The sequence below is a fragment of the Archocentrus centrarchus genome, chromosome 22 (assembly GCF_007364275.1).
Source record: "Archocentrus centrarchus isolate MPI-CPG fArcCen1 chromosome 22, fArcCen1, whole genome shotgun sequence".
NCBI lineage: Eukaryota > Metazoa > Chordata > Actinopteri > Cichliformes > Cichlidae > Archocentrus > Archocentrus centrarchus.
Genome location: NC_044367.1, coordinates 1,513,303 through 1,533,710, shown reverse-complemented (window position 1 = coordinate 1,533,710; position 20,408 = coordinate 1,513,303). Strand labels below are relative to the sequence as shown.

The following is a 20,408-nucleotide window of genomic DNA, read 5'->3' as shown; positions in this document are numbered from 1 at the left end:
ACTTCAGCACCACTGATGAGAAATAGATGGTAGTCTCTCTGCTGCTTCCTGTTGAAGTCCACGATCAGTTCCTTTGTTTTGCTGACGTTGAGCAGGAGGTGGTTCTCCTGGCACCAGTTCTCCAGATGGGAGACCTCTCTCCTGTAAGCCGTTTCTTCATTGTGGGAGATCAATCCCACAACAGCCATGTCATCAGTAAACTTTACGATGACTTTGGACTCTGATGTGGCCTCCCAGTTGTGGGTGTACAGTGAGTACAGCAGAGGGCTGAGCACACAGCCCTGGGGAAATCCAATGTTGAAGGTGAGGAGGGATAAGGTGAGCTGTCCCACTCGTACCACCTGTGGTCTGCTGGTCAGGAAGCTGTAACCCACCTGCACAGGGATGGGTCCAGGACCAGGTCCAGCAGCTTAGAGACCAGCCTGGAGGGGACTATGGTGTTGAATGCTGAGCTGTAATCTACAAACAGCACTCTCACATAGTTCCCCTTACCAGTGTCTATGTGTGAAAGGGTCTTATGGAGGAGGAAGATTATGGCATCGTCTGTGGATCTGTCTGGCGAGTATGCAAAGTGTAGTGGCCAGACAGTGGTGGGCAGTGAGGAGGTGATGAACGTCTTGATGAGTCTCTCAAAGCATTTCATCACCACAGAGTTGAGCGCTATGGGCCTGAAGTCATTGGGGCTGCTGGGGTGTGGTTTCTTGGGGTCAGGGACTATAATGGACTTCTTGAAGCAGGTGGGAATCACACACAGTTTCAGTGAGAGGTTGAATATCTCTGTAAACACAGGTGGTATCTGGTCAGCGCAGGTCTTAAGGACATGTCTGCCAATACCGTCTGCTCCCACCGCTTTCCTGGTGTTTACTCTTCTAAACACCCTCCTCACATCACCCCCCTCCGGCTGGAGGTGCAGCGGGCTGTCAGCTTCTCGACTCGAAGCACAGAAAGAAGTTCACCGGAGGTGTGTGTGGTGCTTTGTAGTCTGTGATGGTGCGTAGTCCCTGCCACAGTCCCCTGGAGTCAGACTGTTTTAGTTGTTCCAGTCTGCGGCCGGAGCGATGTTTAGCCTCTTTCACCGCTCTGTGGCTATTATGAAATAAAGCATAAAAGTTCTTTGGATAAAAGAATAAAAATAAAATATTCTATTGGACATTGACAAACATGGCGGGTAATATCTTGGAAGGAATTAAAACAGTGAGGAGGAATGCTCACAATGATCAGGTGTTTGTACCATTTAATGCATACAGGTGAGACACTTTACATGGTCATTTTATTAGGTACACTTGTAAAGCTTCATATTCAACCAGAACATCTCTGCATTTTTTCAAAGAGGGGACTCAGACTGTTCAGTGTTCTCTTATAGTTCACATTTTCAAGATCAGTGAGCCCGATGAAACTTGTGAAGAGTCTGAAGCGAACTGCCCCTCTGTACTGAACTGAGAGTGTGGCTGATAAAGACTCCTGTGCTCTTTCACCCTGAACTTGGACTGAAAGGTTTGATGTAGGAGGCCCACGTCTTAAAAGCATAGCTGCTTCCTCACCTGAGCAGGTGAGTCTGTGGTCTCTCTACACTCCTGTCTTCCCCTCTGATGACTGCCCCTCCCTGACCTTGTTGGGCAAAATCACAGACTGTACATAAAGGATGTATCCAGATCTGATGTATCCTCCAGATCTGGAAAATAAAGCCAACACTAGAGCTCTTTACACCTGCGTCCTGTCTAATGTCCAGCTGAGGCAACTCCTCTGAAGTCCGTATAGAAGTCTATGAGAAAATAAGCCTGCTCACCTGGTCTGAGCTCAGTGAACTCTTTCCTGATGACTTTCAGGTCTGACAGTGAAGTTCACTGTGGAAATGATGGCGTTATCTAATGCCCTGCCCATTGGGAGTCTCTGCTGCCTGAGTGAGCAACGGTCCTTATTTTCTGAGAAATAGAAGACCACTACACGTTCAGTTTTGTAAAGCTAAGATGGTGACGTCACAGGACACCACCTTCTTTCATTTACAGTCTGTGGCGTAAAGAACCCACGACCCTCTGAATTAAGACCAGGCAGCAGTGTCTGTTTTGCTTTTTCGCTCCAGCAGGGGGCACGCCACTGATGCATTGGCCTGTAGCACCTGACACTTCCTCTGCCTAGACATCAACATGTGACAGGAAGCTGATGGACGTACAGAGGTGTGTCTCAGGTTATTGATTATGAATGTGACCACAAACAGTAAAGTGTGAGTGGACGCAGCAGACTGTATCAGCTGTGATGCAGTACCCTGGTGGTAAATATGAGATTTTAATTAAGTTTTATTTGCTCTTTTCACTGTATCCTGAGTTTTTGTTTAAAATAATCTGCAGTGAAATAATCTCATATTTAATAGATTCATGATGTCATTCAGATGGTGTGTGTCATGTTTCATGTGTGGCCCTTTGTGTGTCTGTGTCATGAGTTGTGATGTCAGAGCGAGCACCAGCAGCTGTTTGGCAACCTGCAGATGGTGGAGGTGCAGATGTGGAGAGATGTGCTCTGTTTGGTTGGTGTGTGATTGTGAACAGTGAGCCTGCAGGTCACCATGTGACACCGCTTTGAAAGTCCTGATTGGTGTGATGTATCACAGCCTCTCTGTGGCGAACGTGAATTATTACACCATCAGGATGGAGCTACTTCCTGTGAGAGCTGTAAAGCTGATCAAAGGACTGTTGCTGCTGTCATGGAGCATTTTCTTGTTTAATGTCTTTAATATAACATCTTTGCTGCTTTTGAGAGAATTCCTGAAAGGATCATAAAGTAAGTGCAGCCCTCTGGGAGATGCTGCAGCTCCTGGTCTCCAGCTTACAGTCCAACCCTCAGAGAGAAGCTCTTCAGAGCTTCATGCAACCTTTGCGAGTCATCCCATGTGATCCACCCTCATTATTTCCAAAAAGAGCTCAAACACTAATGAACGAGTAAAGGTTGCTCCTCAACTTCTGTGTGTGAGTGTGTATGTCCACGTGTGCGCTGAGGTTTCTGCAGGTCAGTGTGGTGAAGAACTGTCTGAAACTTTAATTCATCCCCAAAATAAAGAAACACTTGTTATGAATAATGAACGAGTTTCAGTGCATATTTGAAAGGACAGATTAAACGGATCATTATCAGCTGCTCTCCATGTTGGTGCTCACAGTTCTGAAAATGATCTTCAGGATGAGTCCAGCATCAGGTTTGCTCAGTGTGGAGAACCACGATGAGCTCCATCAGCTCAGATGGCTCTATTCACTGAACAACCCCCCCCCCCCAAAAAAATAAAGTCAGTACAAAACGAGCAGAAGATGACAAAATGGCATCACTGTTAAACTTCTCAAAGCTCTGACATGTTTCTTTTCTACACTATTGAATGGCCCCGCTGTGATTTACTCAGATTACTTTAAAGTAAAACAATGACTGTGCTGTGATTGGACATTTGGATCTGCCATTTTCATTACTGCTGGTTTGTTCTTGTGTTTGCGTCGGCAGGCTGATACTTAAAAACAGAACCAGAGCCCGGTCTGCCCTGAAGGACCCTGCTGTGGAAACCGAGCAGAATTTCAAAGAAAATATTAAAACAAAACACAAACCCGTAAAAATCTAAAGCACGATAACGCAAACCAACCAATCACGTTGCTGTGATGTCACAGGTGTGTAACCTCTGGGACAAAGATGGACATGGAGAATATTTGACCTTCAAGACTTCATGTGTGGTTCATCTGAAACATGGAAACGTGATCTTTGAACATGACTGAAGCTGTTTTACTTATGACATCACAGCACTCTGATTGGTCGGTTGTGTTGATAGACCAATGTGAAGATGTCAGAAACTCCATGTTAATCAGCTGATTACAGCATTTCCTGTGTGGTTAATGAAACCTCTGGTCCTAAACAAAGATTGTCAGTGTATAGGAACCTCCATGGAGAAAGTAACGGATCTCAGAGCTCATGGACATCTAGAGTAGATCTGGATGGAGGAATGTTTTTGGAAGGATTTTCATTGCTGGAACAAAAAGCACAGCTGGATACTGTATGTTATATATTCAAAAATCCAACTCCAGCTGGAAGACGACTCATTATCATATCTCAAGAAAATATCAAACTCATCAGGTCCTGGATCAAGAGATCTGACTTAACATTTTAAAATGTTTTTAGCTGGAACCAATGATGATAAATGTTCTTTCAGTGGTTAAGGAGTCATATTGATTACTGCTGCTTTAGAAGCTGAGTTACCAGGTGGCACATTTCTAAGCCTACAGTAAAGAGTTTCTCCTTAAGGTCCAGACTAAATTCTGGTTAAAGATACAAGCTTTTTTTTAAAAACCATCTCAGCCCTTCAGAGAGCTCCTCAGGTGAGGAAGTGGAGGATGACAAAGAGGAAGAAATGTGGTCCAGGTTAGATGGAGCAGGGATGAAGTCTGTACTACACCACCAACACCAAAACCTTCAGAAATGGGCAGCAGTGAGGATGACTCAGCTGTCCAGCCTTCATCACCTTCACAGTGCTGTGCTGGGCAATGGTTCAGACTCACTGAGGGATGACTGCTGCTGAGATGTTTGACCTCATTAAAGGTGGCCTGTTTTAACTGAGCCCCTCCTGACAGCCTGCAGGCTGGTTTCCAGCTGAAGGACTGCAGGGAGAACTTCGGTATGCTAAGTTTATTCACACATTTAATTCATTGCATACAGACTCACAGGAACTAAAGCAAGACTGGGCCTGCTGACCCACTGACCAATCACTGCCCTTTAATCACATTCACGGCTGTGATGAACCCACCAAAGTTTCCCTCTCTTCGTACTCTCAGACGTCTCTTAACATGTTGGACGTTAAATCAATCTGAGCTGCATCTCGTGGACATTTCCACCTGATGGACGTTGTCTTCAAACGTTCCATGAATAACGTGAATAAACGGGCCAGACAAGTTTTTTGGCTGACTCTTTCGTGTCTAAGTAACTTTAGTGATGTTGACCCCCCCAGGCAGATTTTCCTGTGGTTTCTCGGTGTAACAGTGGGACCCTATTCTTCTTCTCTCACTTCCTGTCACACATCTCCTAAACCGGTGCTGGATGTTCATGAGGTTTCTAATGTGCTCAATGTATGAGCCCAAAGCTCAGGCTGCAGATTGCTCCAAACACTCAGTTTCAGTTTTTTCTACTCCCAGATCTGTATGATGTCATAGGACACAGACTGAAGCTCCACCTACCTGCTGGCAGCCAATCAGAGGAAAGCTGTCTTAAAAGGGAAGGAGCTGCACGAGGGCCCAGAATAAGATGGATTACTATGAACTGTGAATCATGAAAAGCTGCTCTGATAGTGCAATAATAAAAGATGGAAATGATCAGAATAGGCCACCTTTAAAATAATTCTGATCAAAACTCACCTGATGTGCTGGAGGTAAATTTATGTAATAGATGGACCAGTCAGCCATAATATGAAAGCCACCGAGAGACGCAGTGAACACATTGTTAGAAGATCGTAATGCATGTAGAAGGAACCTGAAGGAACACAAGTCCAAGCCGCCGGTTCCTCAGGTCCCAGTCTGATCAAGCATCTCTGCACAGCAGCACTCCAGAGGTCCTGGATCCATGAGCCGCCAGGTCAGAGCTGTGCCGAAGGACCCAGCTGGACCTGCTCGTTGGTGGGAGGTGGTTTTATTTATAGCACCAAAGCTACTCTGAATATCTGCTGTGTTTGTGTCTGTGGGGTTTTTCTTTAAGCTGCAGGTCTGACTTCACAGAGCCGACAGGGAAACAGGTGCTGCAGGTGACGTATGGCTAAACTGGACAAAGATTCAGAACTCAGGGGGAGACTTAATGGGAAGATAAAAAATAAAATAAAAACGTATATGGGAGTTCTTATTTAATGGGAAATTGAATGCTTTTATTTTGAAAAATATCTGTTGTTAATCACCAGGTGGCAATATAACTAACTGTACAGAAACGTTGGCCAATCATAAGTTTCCAAATAATATGGCACCAAAAAAGGAGACAAAGGTGCAAACTGCTATTACTGCAGGTTATAATCTGGGTTTTCCTCAGGTAAACACAGAAACTGAGTGTCGGCTGAGTCTGAAAACACAGCTCGTGTGTGGACAGGTGAGAACATGGGAGCAGCTATCTGTGTGTGGACAGGCCCGAAGCTTTTAGAGTGTTTCCCTGACAAGCTTCAGAAAGAAGCAGATTCTCAGGAGAACCCACACCTGTTCCTGTGAAAGCCTCGGTGTTAGAACCCTGAATATAGCAGCAGCTCAGTCTGTTAACACACTAACCTGAGATGATGCTTGTTTTATACGTCAGGTTTTCTGAACTTGCAGATTACAGAATCAAGACTGTCCTGAGAAATATTAGAGAGAGCCACAGCTGGAGCCACGCTCTCTGCAGCTTTCATTGTGTTTAACCACTTTAGTTTTCTAATATCTTCCTCTGTAAAATCAGCCACTGTGCTGCCAGCACACCTGTACCTGTTTCTGATTGGACGGTGATGCCATGATTAGAGAAGCCAAATAAGGAAACAATATCCTGACTAAACTGATTGGAGGAGCCAGGTGAGGCTCTGCATGTGTTTGGATTAATGAAGTCTCACACACACAGTTTCAGTCAAGCTGGAGTGTGTGTGTATGTCCTGATCATTAATTTTGTGTGTTGATTCTTCATAAAGTCTGAGGGAAAACCTGACAGGAGTGCTGGCAGGTGACAGGCTGACTGAGGTCACATGACCCTGAACCCAGAGTCACACACCTGTGCTTAAATGGGGGGAGAGAGTAATCAGAGTACTCCTGTTAGACACCGCACTGAATGTTTTATTGTAATAGATTAATTATTAAAGAGAGGCCTGTGACATGTGACTTACCTTTACGTGTAAGCAGATTTATAAAATGACACACACACACAAAACATCACTGCTCACACAAGCCAGACGTGCTTCATCCAGCTAACACAGCTTACTGCGTTAGCTGGGGAAATTACTGGGGACCAGGTGAGCGCGCGCGCACACTTACACAGGAACGCGGATTTATTCGGATTTATCCCCCCCGGGTTCGGGCGTGTCCCCTTCCGCGGTTCGGTTCCGGCTCCTGACTGTAAAATAGACCGGATTAAACCGGAACAGGCCGCCGTCACCCCCCACCCCCACAGCAGCAACACACACATGGTAGCTGCAGTTCGGACCCGGTCCGAGGTCCGTCCGTGAGCAGCAGCGGGCGCTGACCGACCGTTCGCAAGTTAAAATCCGGACGGAGCTGCTCTGTTTGAATTAGCGGAGCCGCCCCCACCGGAAGCGCCTCTGCTCTCTCCTCGCATTAGGCGGTTAAGTGTCGGTCCCGTCTCCAGAGTCAACGCCGATCCACCGCCCGGGTATAGCGGCCTGACCTCGCTCTCCAACACCGGTTCTTCGCCCCCGGAAGCAGTGACAGCGGCAGCAGCACACGGCGGTCCCTCCGCGGCTCCAACCAGGTGGCGGCGCTAAGATGGCGGCGGAGGCTGCGCAGTGCTGGCGGAGGAGGTGACGTGACTGCGAAGGACGCCGCGTGCTGCCGTTGTCCCCCCCCCCCATCCCCGCCCAGAGTTAAAAGATCCGCCGCGTCGAAGGCTGTGCCACGGAAACCTGACGAGCAAGCCCGGATCCACGGAGCCCCGCGGATGCGCCCGGTTCGCGGGGGCTGGAGAAGGTAACAGTAACGCTGGTACTGGAGCGCGTGGCAGCGGGAGGAGCTTTGGAGTGAGGCGGGCAGCCATGATGGGTTCGGTGAGGCCTGCAGCTAGCTGCTGCTGCTCTCCGGGCATCAGCAGCACCCCGGGCCCTGCGCGCAGAGCTGGGCCGGACCGGAACCTCAGGTGTCTGTGAGCATGTGCAGTTTAAAGGGCAGGTCAGCATGCAGCTCAGGGTGGATGTTTATATCCGTAAGAGCAGCTGGTTCGGAGACACGGATCGGCTCTGTTTGGGGTGAAACAGGGCCGGGCCTCAATTTAGTTTAATGTCGGAATTTGTAGTTTTAGGGTTAAAGAGGGAAAGCAGTGCAGAGCTAGCAGCTGGCAGGGTCAGGGTTCACCTGTATGCTTCATGAATGCTTTCTGGGACCTTCTCACCTCACTTGTGCAACATGTATAACATGAAGCCGCAGTCAGGAGCTCCATGTCTCCACAGGCTGCTGGGGTTCCTTAAGTGAGCGCTGTGTTGCTCCAGCGTCCCTGCATTTCAGGACTTCCTGTGAGAATCCGCTTTGCTTTTAAAACACAGACTTCTTTAAACTTTATCACAGCTCCAGAAAAAAAAACTACACCTAAGTCTGCAGACCCCCTGGCGTCCTCTAGGAGGCGTAATGACTGCACTACTAACATGTTAGCAGATAGCAGTTAGCATGCGCTAAAGCAAAGTTTCAGGTGGTTTTAAACATGGACATCACCTTGCAGGACCAGAGGGGTGCTTTCTGTGCTGGCTAGCTCACCACTGGCTAGCATGCTGAAATCTGTTATTCAGTTTGAGCTCTAGAGGGTGCAGTGACCATTAGCTACACGGTTAGCATTAGTGTTAGCGCAAATGATCTGCACTTCAACAGCTCATCAGCAGGTTACACCTGTGTCAGGTAAACATGGATGTAGTGTCACTCATGGATGACCTTTTTAGCACCTTGCTTCATTTTGACCCGGCCGGCGTTACCATATTTGGACATGAGGGTATCAGCAGGCATTATCTGTTAGCGCCTTCAGGCTAGCCTGACTAGCGAGGTGGAACCTTATTCCAAGCAGGACACCAGCCAAAGGTGCAGTAAATGTATGATGTGGTGACATCAGTTTGTCACAGACTTTCTGACAGTAACAGACCCAGGCTGTGGCACTAAATATGTGCCTGTCACTGCATCACAGCACTTGTTTACCTTAAGATGTTCATGCACAGCTACTGAGTCACCATTATGCAGCCACTAATGAGTGTCCTGATTAGCTGCTGCCTGTTTAAATGCTGTTCATCAGCGATGGCTTACCACCAAGAACCAGAACATACTCTACACCAACAAGAGGAGGCGCTCACAAGTGCTGGTGCTGCCCCTCAGCAGGCTTCCAGAAGCTGGCCAATCAGAAGAAAGTGGGCATTTAAGGAGGGGCTCTTAAAGAGACAGGAGCAAAAACAGGAGAAGACCTGAAGGTGTGCTATAAGGTGAAGGAGGATCATTGTAACTGAATCAGGCTAGGCTACTCCAGAGGAGTCCAAAATGAGAACTTGGAGCTATAGGAGAGCAGAACGCTTCTGTAATGGGTCTCAGCAGACTTGTTATTGCAGCATGTGGATAGAGATGGATTACCTGTGTGCTCGGATCAGTAAATGTTTTTTATTCAGTCATTTCTGTGGTTTAGAGAAGATAAGTCCATTTGTACAGCTGCTGCATCAAAAAGCAGATGGAAAAATGCTCCATCAGCTTGGAGAAAAATGAGATGAGTGGAACCTGTAGTTGGAGCTTTAAACAGGCAGCCGGTCTGCAGAGTTTGGTGTTTTCAAAGTGAGTTTAACCACGGCAAACATGAAAGTCTGGAAATAAAATCACCTGACCCTAATTGGGTCTTTGCACACAGACTGAGGGATGATGATGGCTTAAATTTTCATTCTTCTTCACTTTACAGCTGGGTAGATGATGATGACATGCAGAGCTGCTGGGTGGGCGCTGACTCCTGAACACTTTCCTGTCTTTTTTCTTTTCTTCTCTTTTTTTTAAATGATCTCTTTGAGGTTCAAGAGCACAGAAACGCAGCCCTCTGATGGCTGTGGTGGTCCTACAGGCTGAGTTACAGTACCACAACACATACAATCCCAAAACATGACTTTAAAGCTTCTCACGTGCTGACAGAAACTGATAACAGCATGAGGTTGGGTTCAGGTGACTGACAGCGCCTTCAGCTCTCGCTGCCCTCTGATGATCACATGACTGAAGCTCAGCAGAATTTTTTGTTCTGCTTCTAGAGCAGAATCTGTTATTTTGCACACTCCTGTACTTTCTGTTGTTCATGAACTGAAACACATCTTTCCCGTGATATCTGGTTGCTGCCGCTCTCGTGTGTTCACTAATTAAGGCGACCGAGGTCCTTTCTCTGCTGTACGGGCTCCCCTTCACCCACAAGGTTCAGCAAGTTCTACTATGCGTGAAACAAGACGGATGAACCCTCCAAGTTAAAGTGAAATCAGTGTTTGCTGATCTTCACAAAGAAATAAAGGCCTGCTTCACTCTGCACATTAAAGAGCAGTTAGCAGCTGCAAGCCAGCAGAGAATAAAGCTAATCGAGAAGCTGATTCTCTTATCAGCAAGCTGAAAGCATACACATGCAAAGATGCACCAACTAGTGATGCTGTTAATGTTAAGCAGGCAGCTGAAAGCACATGCAGATGGGAACCTTTGTAGCCAGTGTGAGAACATTAGGTATTGTGAATATTGCTGTGTCTATTTCCTACAGATCTAATGCTGTTTTCTAGTATTGTTTGATAAATAACTGAACAATAATCAGCCTCCTCTCTTCTGAGTGTCCTCTCCATGTTCTGCAGGTGGTAGTCAGTATAAAACTTAAGGGTCTGCGAAACCAGCGTAGACGTGCCTTAAATCTACATTCTTTTCATGAGCCTCTCGGGGGGGGTTCCTGCATTTACAGACTCTGAAAGGTTTATAGGAAAATGACCCTCAGCTTTGACTCTTGAACTCTTTCCTTATTATGGGCTCAGTCTCTCATTTTGGGTCCGATAGAATGAGCAGCACTTACAGAGTAGTCTTTTTTTATTCTAAGTGTCAGAGAGGAGGATTGTCCAGGATATTCTCATTTGCTGGTGATTTGTTATTGCGAAGCTGTTAGCCAATGAACGTTCAGTTTCACAGTCAGATCTACCCCTCAGTCGTCACATCTGGTTTCAGAACACCAAGGTGGCGATGGCAAAAAAAGCTCAGCTCTAGGCTTTGTAACAGGACTTTAAACGAGACTTTGTGACGTCACAGTATCTACGTCTGTGGTCAGATGGCTGAATGAGGACCAACACACCAGCCAATGAGAGGAAGTCCAAGGGATCAGTGGTTAGTAGCAACTGAACGTTTTAAAATCAGAGGGTTTTAGCCGTATGCGTTGACATGTCACAGCAACACCTGCTCAACGCAGCATCTAGGTATCTCCTGGCTGCATCACAAACACATGAAAAAGACCCACTTCTGCTGTTAAGGTCACGTGACTTATGGTACAAACCAACTTCCACTATCCGGTCTTTAAGTCCGACGTCATTTTCGGGTCCAAATGCTCCTAAATAAACAGCAATGGCATAACCAATGACTGTTCGCTATTACAGAAGATTGTAACATACCTTATCAATTGCAGCCATTTCCTCTTCTCTTTCTCATTGGAAAAATGACAGCTGAGTGTGTTTTTTTTTTTTTTTTTTTTTTTTTCTTTCGAATTGGTTAAAACAACAAGGGACACAGCATTGCAGCATATTGGTCACATGACAGTTTGGACCTGGAAATGGAGTTCTACGTCATCACTTAACAACCGGATGTTGTGGTATGGCGGCGCCCTCTTGCCTGCAGCCAGGTACTCTTGGGAGTCCAGGCAATGCCAAAGTGTACGAACTGATGCAGTATGAATGCTGTATGTACACAAAACATGGCGACAGTGGAGGATTTCAGGTTTCCAGAAGTCACTGACGTCACTGGAAAAAGTTGCTAAATTTGTCACTAGTCTGCTTTTAGGAAGAAAAAAAAGAAGTCGCCAGGGAGGGTCTGAAAAGCTGCTAAATCCAGCGACAAAGTTGCTAAGTTGGCAACACTAGTGGGAGAAGAAAGTCCGCACACTGGAGCGCTCCTGGAATAAAATTTATTACAAAAGGACTGTCTGACAGTCTGAAGAAGGGCATGGTCGCCTGAAACGTTACTGTCAGGTCTTTTTGTAATAAATTTTGTTCCAGGAGCATTCTGGTGTGCGAACTTTCTTCTCCTGCTATTGTAACTGTTTTTGTTCCTGCACCCTTTTAATATTGGATGTGCGTGTTTGGCCTAAGTTGCTGGGGGGGGGGGTCTGAAAAGCCGCTAAATCTAGCGACAAATTTGCTAAATTGGCAACACTGCCATGCTGTCGCTTCCTGCATGATTTACGGGTGAAGCGGTGAGAGAGAGAGAGGTGGGGCAGTGTGAAGTTGTGCAGAGACAAACTGGGAGAACAGGAAGTTGAACTGGTGGATCTACAAATATGATTTTAACATGACATAGACTATATTGATATAAACAATATTGTCTCATGTCGCGTATGAAAATATATCTATTTCTTAAAAACTCAATATATCGCACAGCCCTATTAGGCGCCATAGACAGTCCTGTTTATGCTTGATTTTGTGGGGCAAAATGGCAAACAGTGTGAAACCGAGAGGGAAGTAGAGGAAAAAGGGAGCTCAACAGACAATTTTGGGCTTCCTATTAAACATAAAATCCCGGGAGCTTGTTTCTTGTTTTCGTAGACTCACCTGTAGGACCAACCATATCACAGAACATTATGTACATAATACTATCCAACTGTTCAACATCACTGAATTAGTAAGCTGGCACAGCATTTAGCGTTAGCAAGCTAATGCTAATTAGCAAGCTAATGCTAATTGGCCCCCAACCCTAACACATGGATGGCTGTAGGGCAGGTCACCTACTCATCAGAAGGTCGGCGGTTGACAGTTTTGACAGTTTGTAGACTTAAGCCCAAAGAGAAAACCACTGTAAGCATGATACAGCTATGAATAAAACAAGCACTTACAGCAAATATGTACTGCCATTACTGAGTGTTTTTTTTTTTTGTTTTTTTTTTCCAGGCTGCATGGCAATGTATTCTTGGGGAAGATACTTAACCCCAAGTTGCTCTCCAATGCAAATGTTGGCGTGTGATTGTGTGTGGATGTTAGATAATTAAAGCACTTACCTTAGTTAATCATGGAAGTGCTGGTGTGAATTGGGGAAAATGCAAACGTGTTGTATAAGCGATTTGAGTGCTCAGACAGAGTAGAAAAGCGCTATATAAGAATTTACCATTACCATTTAGACATGTGCCAGACTGAAAATGTTTTCTGGGTAGAACCCTGATTACCTGTGGTTGGCTGTAGCTTAGGAGGTAGAGCAGGTCATCTACTAATCAGAAGGTTGGTGGTTCAATTCCTGGCTGCTTCAGTCTGTATACCAAAGTATCCTTGGGCAAGCTCTCTGATGCAACTGTATGAATGTTAGTGAATGTTAGATAGAAAGCACTTTGAAATAGAAAACAGTACTTGTATGAATGTGTGATTTCAAAGCTTCTGCCTCATCCTCCCCAAACAGTAGGGAGGTCAGGCAAAGACTGCATCTTCACCCCCTTGTTGAGATTACTGTGAATGTGTTGTGTAAAGCACTCAGAGTAGAAAAGCACTATATAAGAACAAGTCTATTCACCAAAAATTGCCGGGTTGGTAGTCTGTGTGGGGAAACACAGACTTTATCAGAGCTCATGGTTTGATGATGGAAACAGATTCAGAAACCCTCCTCCCAGTTTTGCTCAGTGATGTGGTTCAATTATCCAGGCACTTCCTGTGGTTCTGTGTTGAGAAACATTCAGATTAAGCATTAAAGAATCCATCAGATGCTGCATGCAGAACAATACCTCACTTTGAGCTCACTGTGCAGCAGTTACTGACTCTTTGTGGTTCTTGTTTTCAGGATGTTGTCCTGAACCATCGTGCAGATGAATAAACTCCAGGATCCTTGTTGGACCTGTTCATGGCTTCTAAGAAGAAGCAGAAAGACATGGTATTCCATCAGGAGGGGGTGACTACCCCTGCAACAGCAGCTGCTGCCAGCCATCCCCCTTCATGCTGTGCCACCCCAAAACCTGGGAAGGCGAGCGAAGGCGGGATGGAGGAGGCCGTCGTGAGAGGTGGCGAACGGGAATGTCCTGCCAGCTTAGACTCTCAGTCAGACACCCTACCACCGGAGACCATCTGCAGAGGCATCAAAGTGACACTGGAAAACCACAGCATGTGGAACGTGTTCTTCAGTTGTGGAACCGAGATGATTCTAACTGAACAAGGCAGCAGGATGTTCCCCTACTGCCGCTTCCGCATCTCCGGCCTGCAGATATCTAGAAGGTACACTCTGATGATGGACATCCAGCCTTTAGACAACAACAACTACAAATGGACTGGCAAGAACTGGCAAGCTGCTGGAAAAGCAGCACGTCATATAAAGAGTCAGCCTTTTGTTCATCCAGAGTCCCCGGCAACAGGCCAACACTGGATGCAGAGTCCGGTATCTTTTTACAGAATGAAGCTCACGAACAACATGTCAGACCAAGAGGGGAACACTATCCTGCATCCGATGCAGCGCTACTTACCGCGACTGCATGTGGTCCAGACAGACAAAGCTGCTAAAGACATAAAGTTGAACGATCCCAGTGTCGTTACAGTCAGTTTCCCTCAGACTGAGTTCATGGCAGTCATTGCCTACCAGAACACACGCTTTATTCAGCTGAAAGTCGACTACAACCCGTTCGCTAAGGGGCTGAAGGAGGATGGGTCCACTTCATGGGGAAGAAAGCTCAAAGCAAACTCTGGGAATCCTTTACATAAACATGGAGGAACTGCAGCCCCTGAGCAGCATCCTGTGAAGGAAAGCTTGAAGTCTTTGCTTGCAAACCATAAACCCCGAAGTTCCAAAACACCAGACTCCAACTCTTCAGTGCCAGGAGATCTCCAGAAAGCTTCCACTATAAACAAAGATCCTCATGCTGCTATGCCCCCCGGGGAAAGTTTAGGGTAAGAGGTTCACTTTGAAGGTGATGTTTTCAGTTTCTCTGTACCAAATGTCAGGTGTGCAAGAAAGCCACGTTTCCATTGAAGGTCCAGAAATATTTAAGTTCAGGAGCTTCCCACGCTGCTGCTTGACTTTTGCTCTTCTTCGCAGAAGGCAACCTGTAGGTAACACTAAAGCGCAACTTAGCTAAAGCGCTATGACCAAATATCCCTAGAACAAATAGCACTTAGTTCTCAAGGAACCATGAGCTCCTTTGGGCCTGTGAGCATTTATTTGGAAACTTCAGTTGCTGTGTGACAGTGATGTGGGCCTCTTTTGGACAGAAGATGTTTTTGTGTAGCTCTGTGTTATGTAAATGTTTTCCATTGCTAACCACACCTTGGTGTATGTTTCAACCAAAGGAACTCGTCCTACAGTAGGGTAGCTGACTACTTAAAGTACGAGAAGACAGCAACTGCCTTTTTTCTGCCCTCTTGTCCTCTTTGTTCTCCTCTTCGTCATCACCATCAGCCACGTCACAGTCATCAAATCAGCTAACACAGCAGAACAAACCTGTCACACCCCTCCGTGGTGGTTGCTGTTTGGCACATTTAGAGTTGATGTTGCAGTGAAAGTTGGTGGAAAATGTTAGCGCTACCTTAGTGGCTAATTTTTACACTGCAGGAGAATCAGAAAGGCTGTGACGACTGATCGGTTTGCTGTTCCTCCGTTCCCTAAATTCATGCAGTAGAAAGTTACCCAAAGAAAAAACATAAAAATCAGTTTATAGATGTAGGATTTTAAAATTCTTGAAAAATGCAGTGTTGCACGCCTGGTCCAAAGCCTTTACAACTTTTCTTTCTTTATGCCCCATTTGGTGTGGTGCAAACCTCAGGTTCTTCAAAGGTTCTTAGACCTTAAGGGAAGTTCCTCAAAGCACTTTGTATCTTAAAGTTAAAGGTCTATAACATCATAAAACCCAACGATCTAAAAAGCCCTTCACACTGGAGCAATCACACTTACTTTGGTCACATGTATGAAGCTTGGTTGTAATTGGTACCATGAGTGAAGTACCATGTACTTGTTGGATTCATAAATCTCTAACCTTCCTGATAGCAAGTTTAATTCTATAGTATATTGATTAATTTACCTCATAAATAACACTGATGTCACTAATATTGATGTTTTTATTGTTTGATTGTTTCCTTCAGCAGTGTTTCACGTCCAGCTCAGAAATTGTTCTCTGAACTGATTCGTGAAGCTCACGTTTCGCTGCAGAGATGCAACCTGGAGCAGCTCAGCATCAATCACAGCACCTCTCTCAGAGTGGAGCAACCTAACACTAAGAACTCAACTTTAAACGCTAAAGGACATGGTGTTATTCAGATGGACAGTACATCTGTTAAAGTACCCCCAAGGAAAAGTGAAACAAAAAGGAAAGTTAAGGAAGACAGGCAGCTGCTAAATTCATTAAACTGTAAAGACAATGTCAGGACAGTTAGTTCTGGTGCTGCTTCTCCAGGAGGGGCCCAGAACTCCTCTGAGGACACAGACCACCGATATAACCTAGACGCTACAACAGAGGCGAGTGTAAAGCAGCACAGAAGGCCTGCTCGCCTGCCTCTGCCAGCACTCGCTCTCTTTTTGAAGCAGCACTCTAAAAAGACAAAAAACAAACCAGATTCTCCACCCCCAGCAGCACCATCTGAATGTCTGTCCAGATCGCCGAGTTCTGCTGCAGCTTCTGCACATTTGCCTTCTGTGGGCGCCACCAGTGCAACTGATCCCTCCAAGGATCTCGGTGGGAATGTCTTGAAGTCTGACATCACGACCTCTGGATGTGCAGATACTCAAGACGATGTGGTTTTGAATGTTACTGGACAAACAGCTGCTGCTGGACATCTGACATGTCCAAGAACTTATGGCCGCTTGGCCCCCATTTCTGAAAGCCTGGGCTCAGAGCTGATTGGTCCTGACGGTACACCAGTGTTACCTAACTCAGATCAGCCATTCTGTACCCTCGGGGCATCACTTACTACCTCTTCATTGCCTCCTACTGTTCCCCTGCCCCTTGACACAGTGTTACATTCCCCTAACTCACCACAAACACCACCTGAATCCTCCACGCTACCTTTAGACTCCCCCACCCTTAAGTCTTCACTTCCTGACCCAGAGTGTTCCTCTCTCGGCTTTGAGCCGTTGTCTCCTGCGAGTTCTCCAGAACCTTTACCTCACCTGCCGGCCTCGATAGCTTTAGAGCTCAACTCCACGGCTTCTGAAGCACCTTGTGCAGCAGGACCTCCTGAAGACTTGCAGGACACTGAAGACCCTTCTGTGTTTAAATGGCATACAGTGTTACCGCCACCTGAGTCCTTTGTAGACACTTCATTCACATTTCATTCACCACCGCAGACTTTACCATCTGCTACACCACCTTTGTTACCTTCCCAGACTCCTGATGACCCTGAGCCACAAACTCCAAACACCTGTATACCAACGTCTGCTCCTCATCCCCCGCCATCATTTCAAGAGAACGAACAGTCTCTGCCTTTCCCCGCAGAACTGTCCCCTCTCGCCCTTCAGCTGCCTCTTTCTCCAACCTTCTCTTCAATAGACGGAGATGGACTCTCGCCCACGCCTTCACTTGCTGACCTTGTGCAGTTTTTATCCGCCGATGTCGACCTCGGGATCGAGTTTTCAAACACGGAGGCAGCAGCTGTTCCCTGCTCACCTACATCAGAAACGCATGAACCTTCTCAGCAGGGCCATCTGCTCCCACCCATTAAACCCTGTAAGCGCAAGAATAAGAAGATCCGGCAGCGAAGGCTTGGCAAGACCAACATGCAACTGGAGGTTGATGACACCACTTACAGGAACATGCAGCCTAACCTGGAGGAAGTGGAGGAGCAGTTATTCATCTCCTTCACTTCAAAGGTAAAGTAGCTGCAGTCTTTTCTCTTAAGCCATAAAAATTTATACAGAGTTGTTTTTAAGTAACGATAAAAGTACAGAATATGCCTCAAATGACTGGAACCTTTGCGGGGATAAAGGTTTGTACTGATGAGTCAAATGGCTTCAGGTTTTCTGAACAAAACCTTCACTTCTCTGTCTCCAGTAGGGCTGGGCAATATATCAAGTTGTTAAGAAATATTGATATGTTTTCATACACGATATAAGATGAGGCAATATCGTTTATATCGATATAGTCTATAGTTGTGTTAAAATCATACTTGTAGATCCACCAGTTCACCTTTCTCTTCTCCCAGTTTGTCTCTGCACAACTTCACACTGCCCCGCCTCGCTCCCTCACCGCTTCACCCATAAATCATGCAGGAAGCGACAGCATGGAAGTTGCCAACTTAACAACTTTGTTACTAGCTTTTCAGACCCCCCCCCCCCCCCCCCCCCCCCCCCCGGCGACTTTTTTTTTTTTTTTCCAAAAAGCAACTAGTAACAAATTTAGCAACTTTCTTCCGGTGACGTCGACGACTTTTGGAGAGTTTTGGAAACCTGAAATCCTCCGCTGTCGCTGAGTTTTGTGTACATACACCCTTCATACTGCCTCTGTTTGTATTCTTTGGCATTGCCCAGACCCCCAAGAGTCCCTGGCTGCAGCAAGAGGGTGCCGCTATACCGCAAGTCCATAGCAGAAATTGGTTTGTACTGTAAGTCACGTGACCGTAATAGCGGAAGTGGGTCTTTTTCGTGTGCTTGCAGGTGTTGCATTGAGCAGGTGGGCCCGTTGCTGTGATACGTCAGCGCATATGTCTATGGCTTTACTAAGCTAGCTTGAACCCTGCTGACTGTTTACATGTTTTGTTATTTGTACAGAGTACTAGATGTACAGGAGAACACACAGGAGGAAGCACTTTGGTGAAGTGTACTTCACTGGAGACTGGCTTTTAAAAAAAAAATAAGCCAACCTTTTGCTATTTTGCTATTTTCTCTATCTTTTCTGTTTACATTGTTTACATTTTTTTTTTTTTTTTTTACAAGAAAAAAGCATTAATTTATTTGAGGAGCATTATTATTTAAATATACCACTAGTTTATTTTTAAGCAATTTCTCATGTACATCTGAATGTTGAATGTTGATAAAAGTGCCCGTGTGACATTTGGGACATGTCACTTTGATTCAGAAGGGCCTTTTTTTTTATACCTTTTGGGAAGAAAAAAATATCAAGATATATATTGTATATCAACTAAAAAATATTGAGATATTGCTTTTGGTCCATATCGCCCAGCCCTAGTCTCCAGTAATATCTGTGGCAGGTTATCACAGTGCTGAAGAAAACTTGAGAGCACCTGACCAAATATATTAAGTTCTCAACACTCCACCCTGAACCTTCAGACCCTGTTTATACTGAAAGGTTCCTTCTTTGGTTAACGTGGACTGTAAACCTGGCCTGGATTGGCCATAAACTCTCAGGTTGCTCTATCCCGATTATCTACAAAATGTTAAAACTGGGATTATTTAGGCACAGTGTCCCTTTAAAACTGTAAACCAGGGATTACAGTCACATAGTTGCAGTAGTAGCTATTCCTGTTGCACTGTATTCAAGCAGCATGATAAACTGAGGACACATGCTTAGTTGGTGCACCTTCTCCAGGTGAGTCCATGTGGTCACAAAAAAACAGGCAGGCAGCAGATGTTTGTTTAGAGCCTCGCACTCGCAGTCAATCAGATGTTTTTGTGAACGTATATTTCAAATTAAGTCTGACGGTCCTGACTTGGAAACTCTATCCATTGCATGAAGGTTTACATTGATTGAGCACAGCTTATAACCCATATGACTAATACTGTTCTGTCTCTCCATCACTGAGCACAGGTGTTGGATAGATGCCTGATACTGAGGATTAACACAAAACTCAAACTGTTTCAGGAGGCTCTCAAATTCCACATCGCGGACTCTTCTGACAGGCTGGTTCCACGGCCTCAGGCCACACCTGAAGGTCAGAGAGCTGCAGACTCGCCTGAGAACAATAATAGGTTAGACAGAAATGATGAACAAAGCAACAACTTAAACTCGTCCAAGCCTTCAGAGAGTCTGGAGGAGACAATCGCTTCCTTCCAGAAGATTCTGCTGAGAGACTTGAAGCTAATGAAGCATAAGCAGGTCATCCACCCCGTGCTGCAAGAAGGTACGATCACCTGGTTCCTGTTAGCTGACACCAGCAAGAAGCCCTTTTTTTTTCTCTCTCTCTCTAACTGTCCTCCTTTGTGATTCTCTGTGAAACAGTTGGTCTGAAGATGACCCTGCTGGATCCAACTCTGTCCATCGACCTGCAGTATCTGGGAGTCCACCTGCCCATCCCACCTCCGGGCACCGGCACGGAGACGGTGTCGACGTCTCAGGGTGAGCATCACCACCAGGTGACAAGGAATCAAACAACCAAAAGAAAACAATCGTGACTCACCTGGATTCACTTGGACCTGGAAAACCAGACTGAGGCGTGAATCGGGACCAGACTGTGTTTACAGGTGCACCTGACATCTCTACCTCTGTTCTTTTGTTTTAGGTGTTTCTGCTGCGTTCGTGTCCAGAACAGGAAAAACTACAGATGTCACTCAGATTAAAGGCTGGAGAGAGAAGTTTACGCTGTCTGAGACTCAGCCCACACCTGCAGCCTGCAGACCTGAAGGTGCTTTACTTCATTCAGCTCA

The 20,408-nt window shown here is 45.9% G+C and overlaps 1 protein-coding gene across 5 annotated transcripts in view; it reads left to right on the top strand.

Moving 5' to 3' along the window:
- Positions 1-7,367: 7,367 nt before the first annotated feature.
- The window catches only part of mgaa (MAX dimerization protein MGA a), a 34,303-nt gene continuing 21,262 nt past the window's right edge, over positions 7,368-20,408 (top strand). For 2 of the 5 annotated variants that reach the window (XM_030718446.1, XM_030718443.1), the window contains exons 1-6: positions 7,369-7,655; positions 13,674-14,767; positions 15,956-17,678; positions 19,627-19,885; positions 19,984-20,100; positions 20,264-20,386. In XM_030718446.1, the coding sequence (XP_030574306.1) occupies positions 13,734-14,767; positions 15,956-17,678; positions 19,627-19,885; positions 19,984-20,100; positions 20,264-20,386 (3,256 nt within the window). In that variant the 5' untranslated portion in view covers positions 7,369-7,655; positions 13,674-13,733. Of the gene's footprint in view, positions 7,656-7,683; positions 7,822-13,673; positions 14,768-15,955; positions 17,679-19,626; positions 19,886-19,983; positions 20,101-20,263; positions 20,387-20,408 lie in introns of those variants that run through there. The other 3 variants (XM_030718447.1, XM_030718445.1, XM_030718444.1) reach the window with 3 other exon arrangements.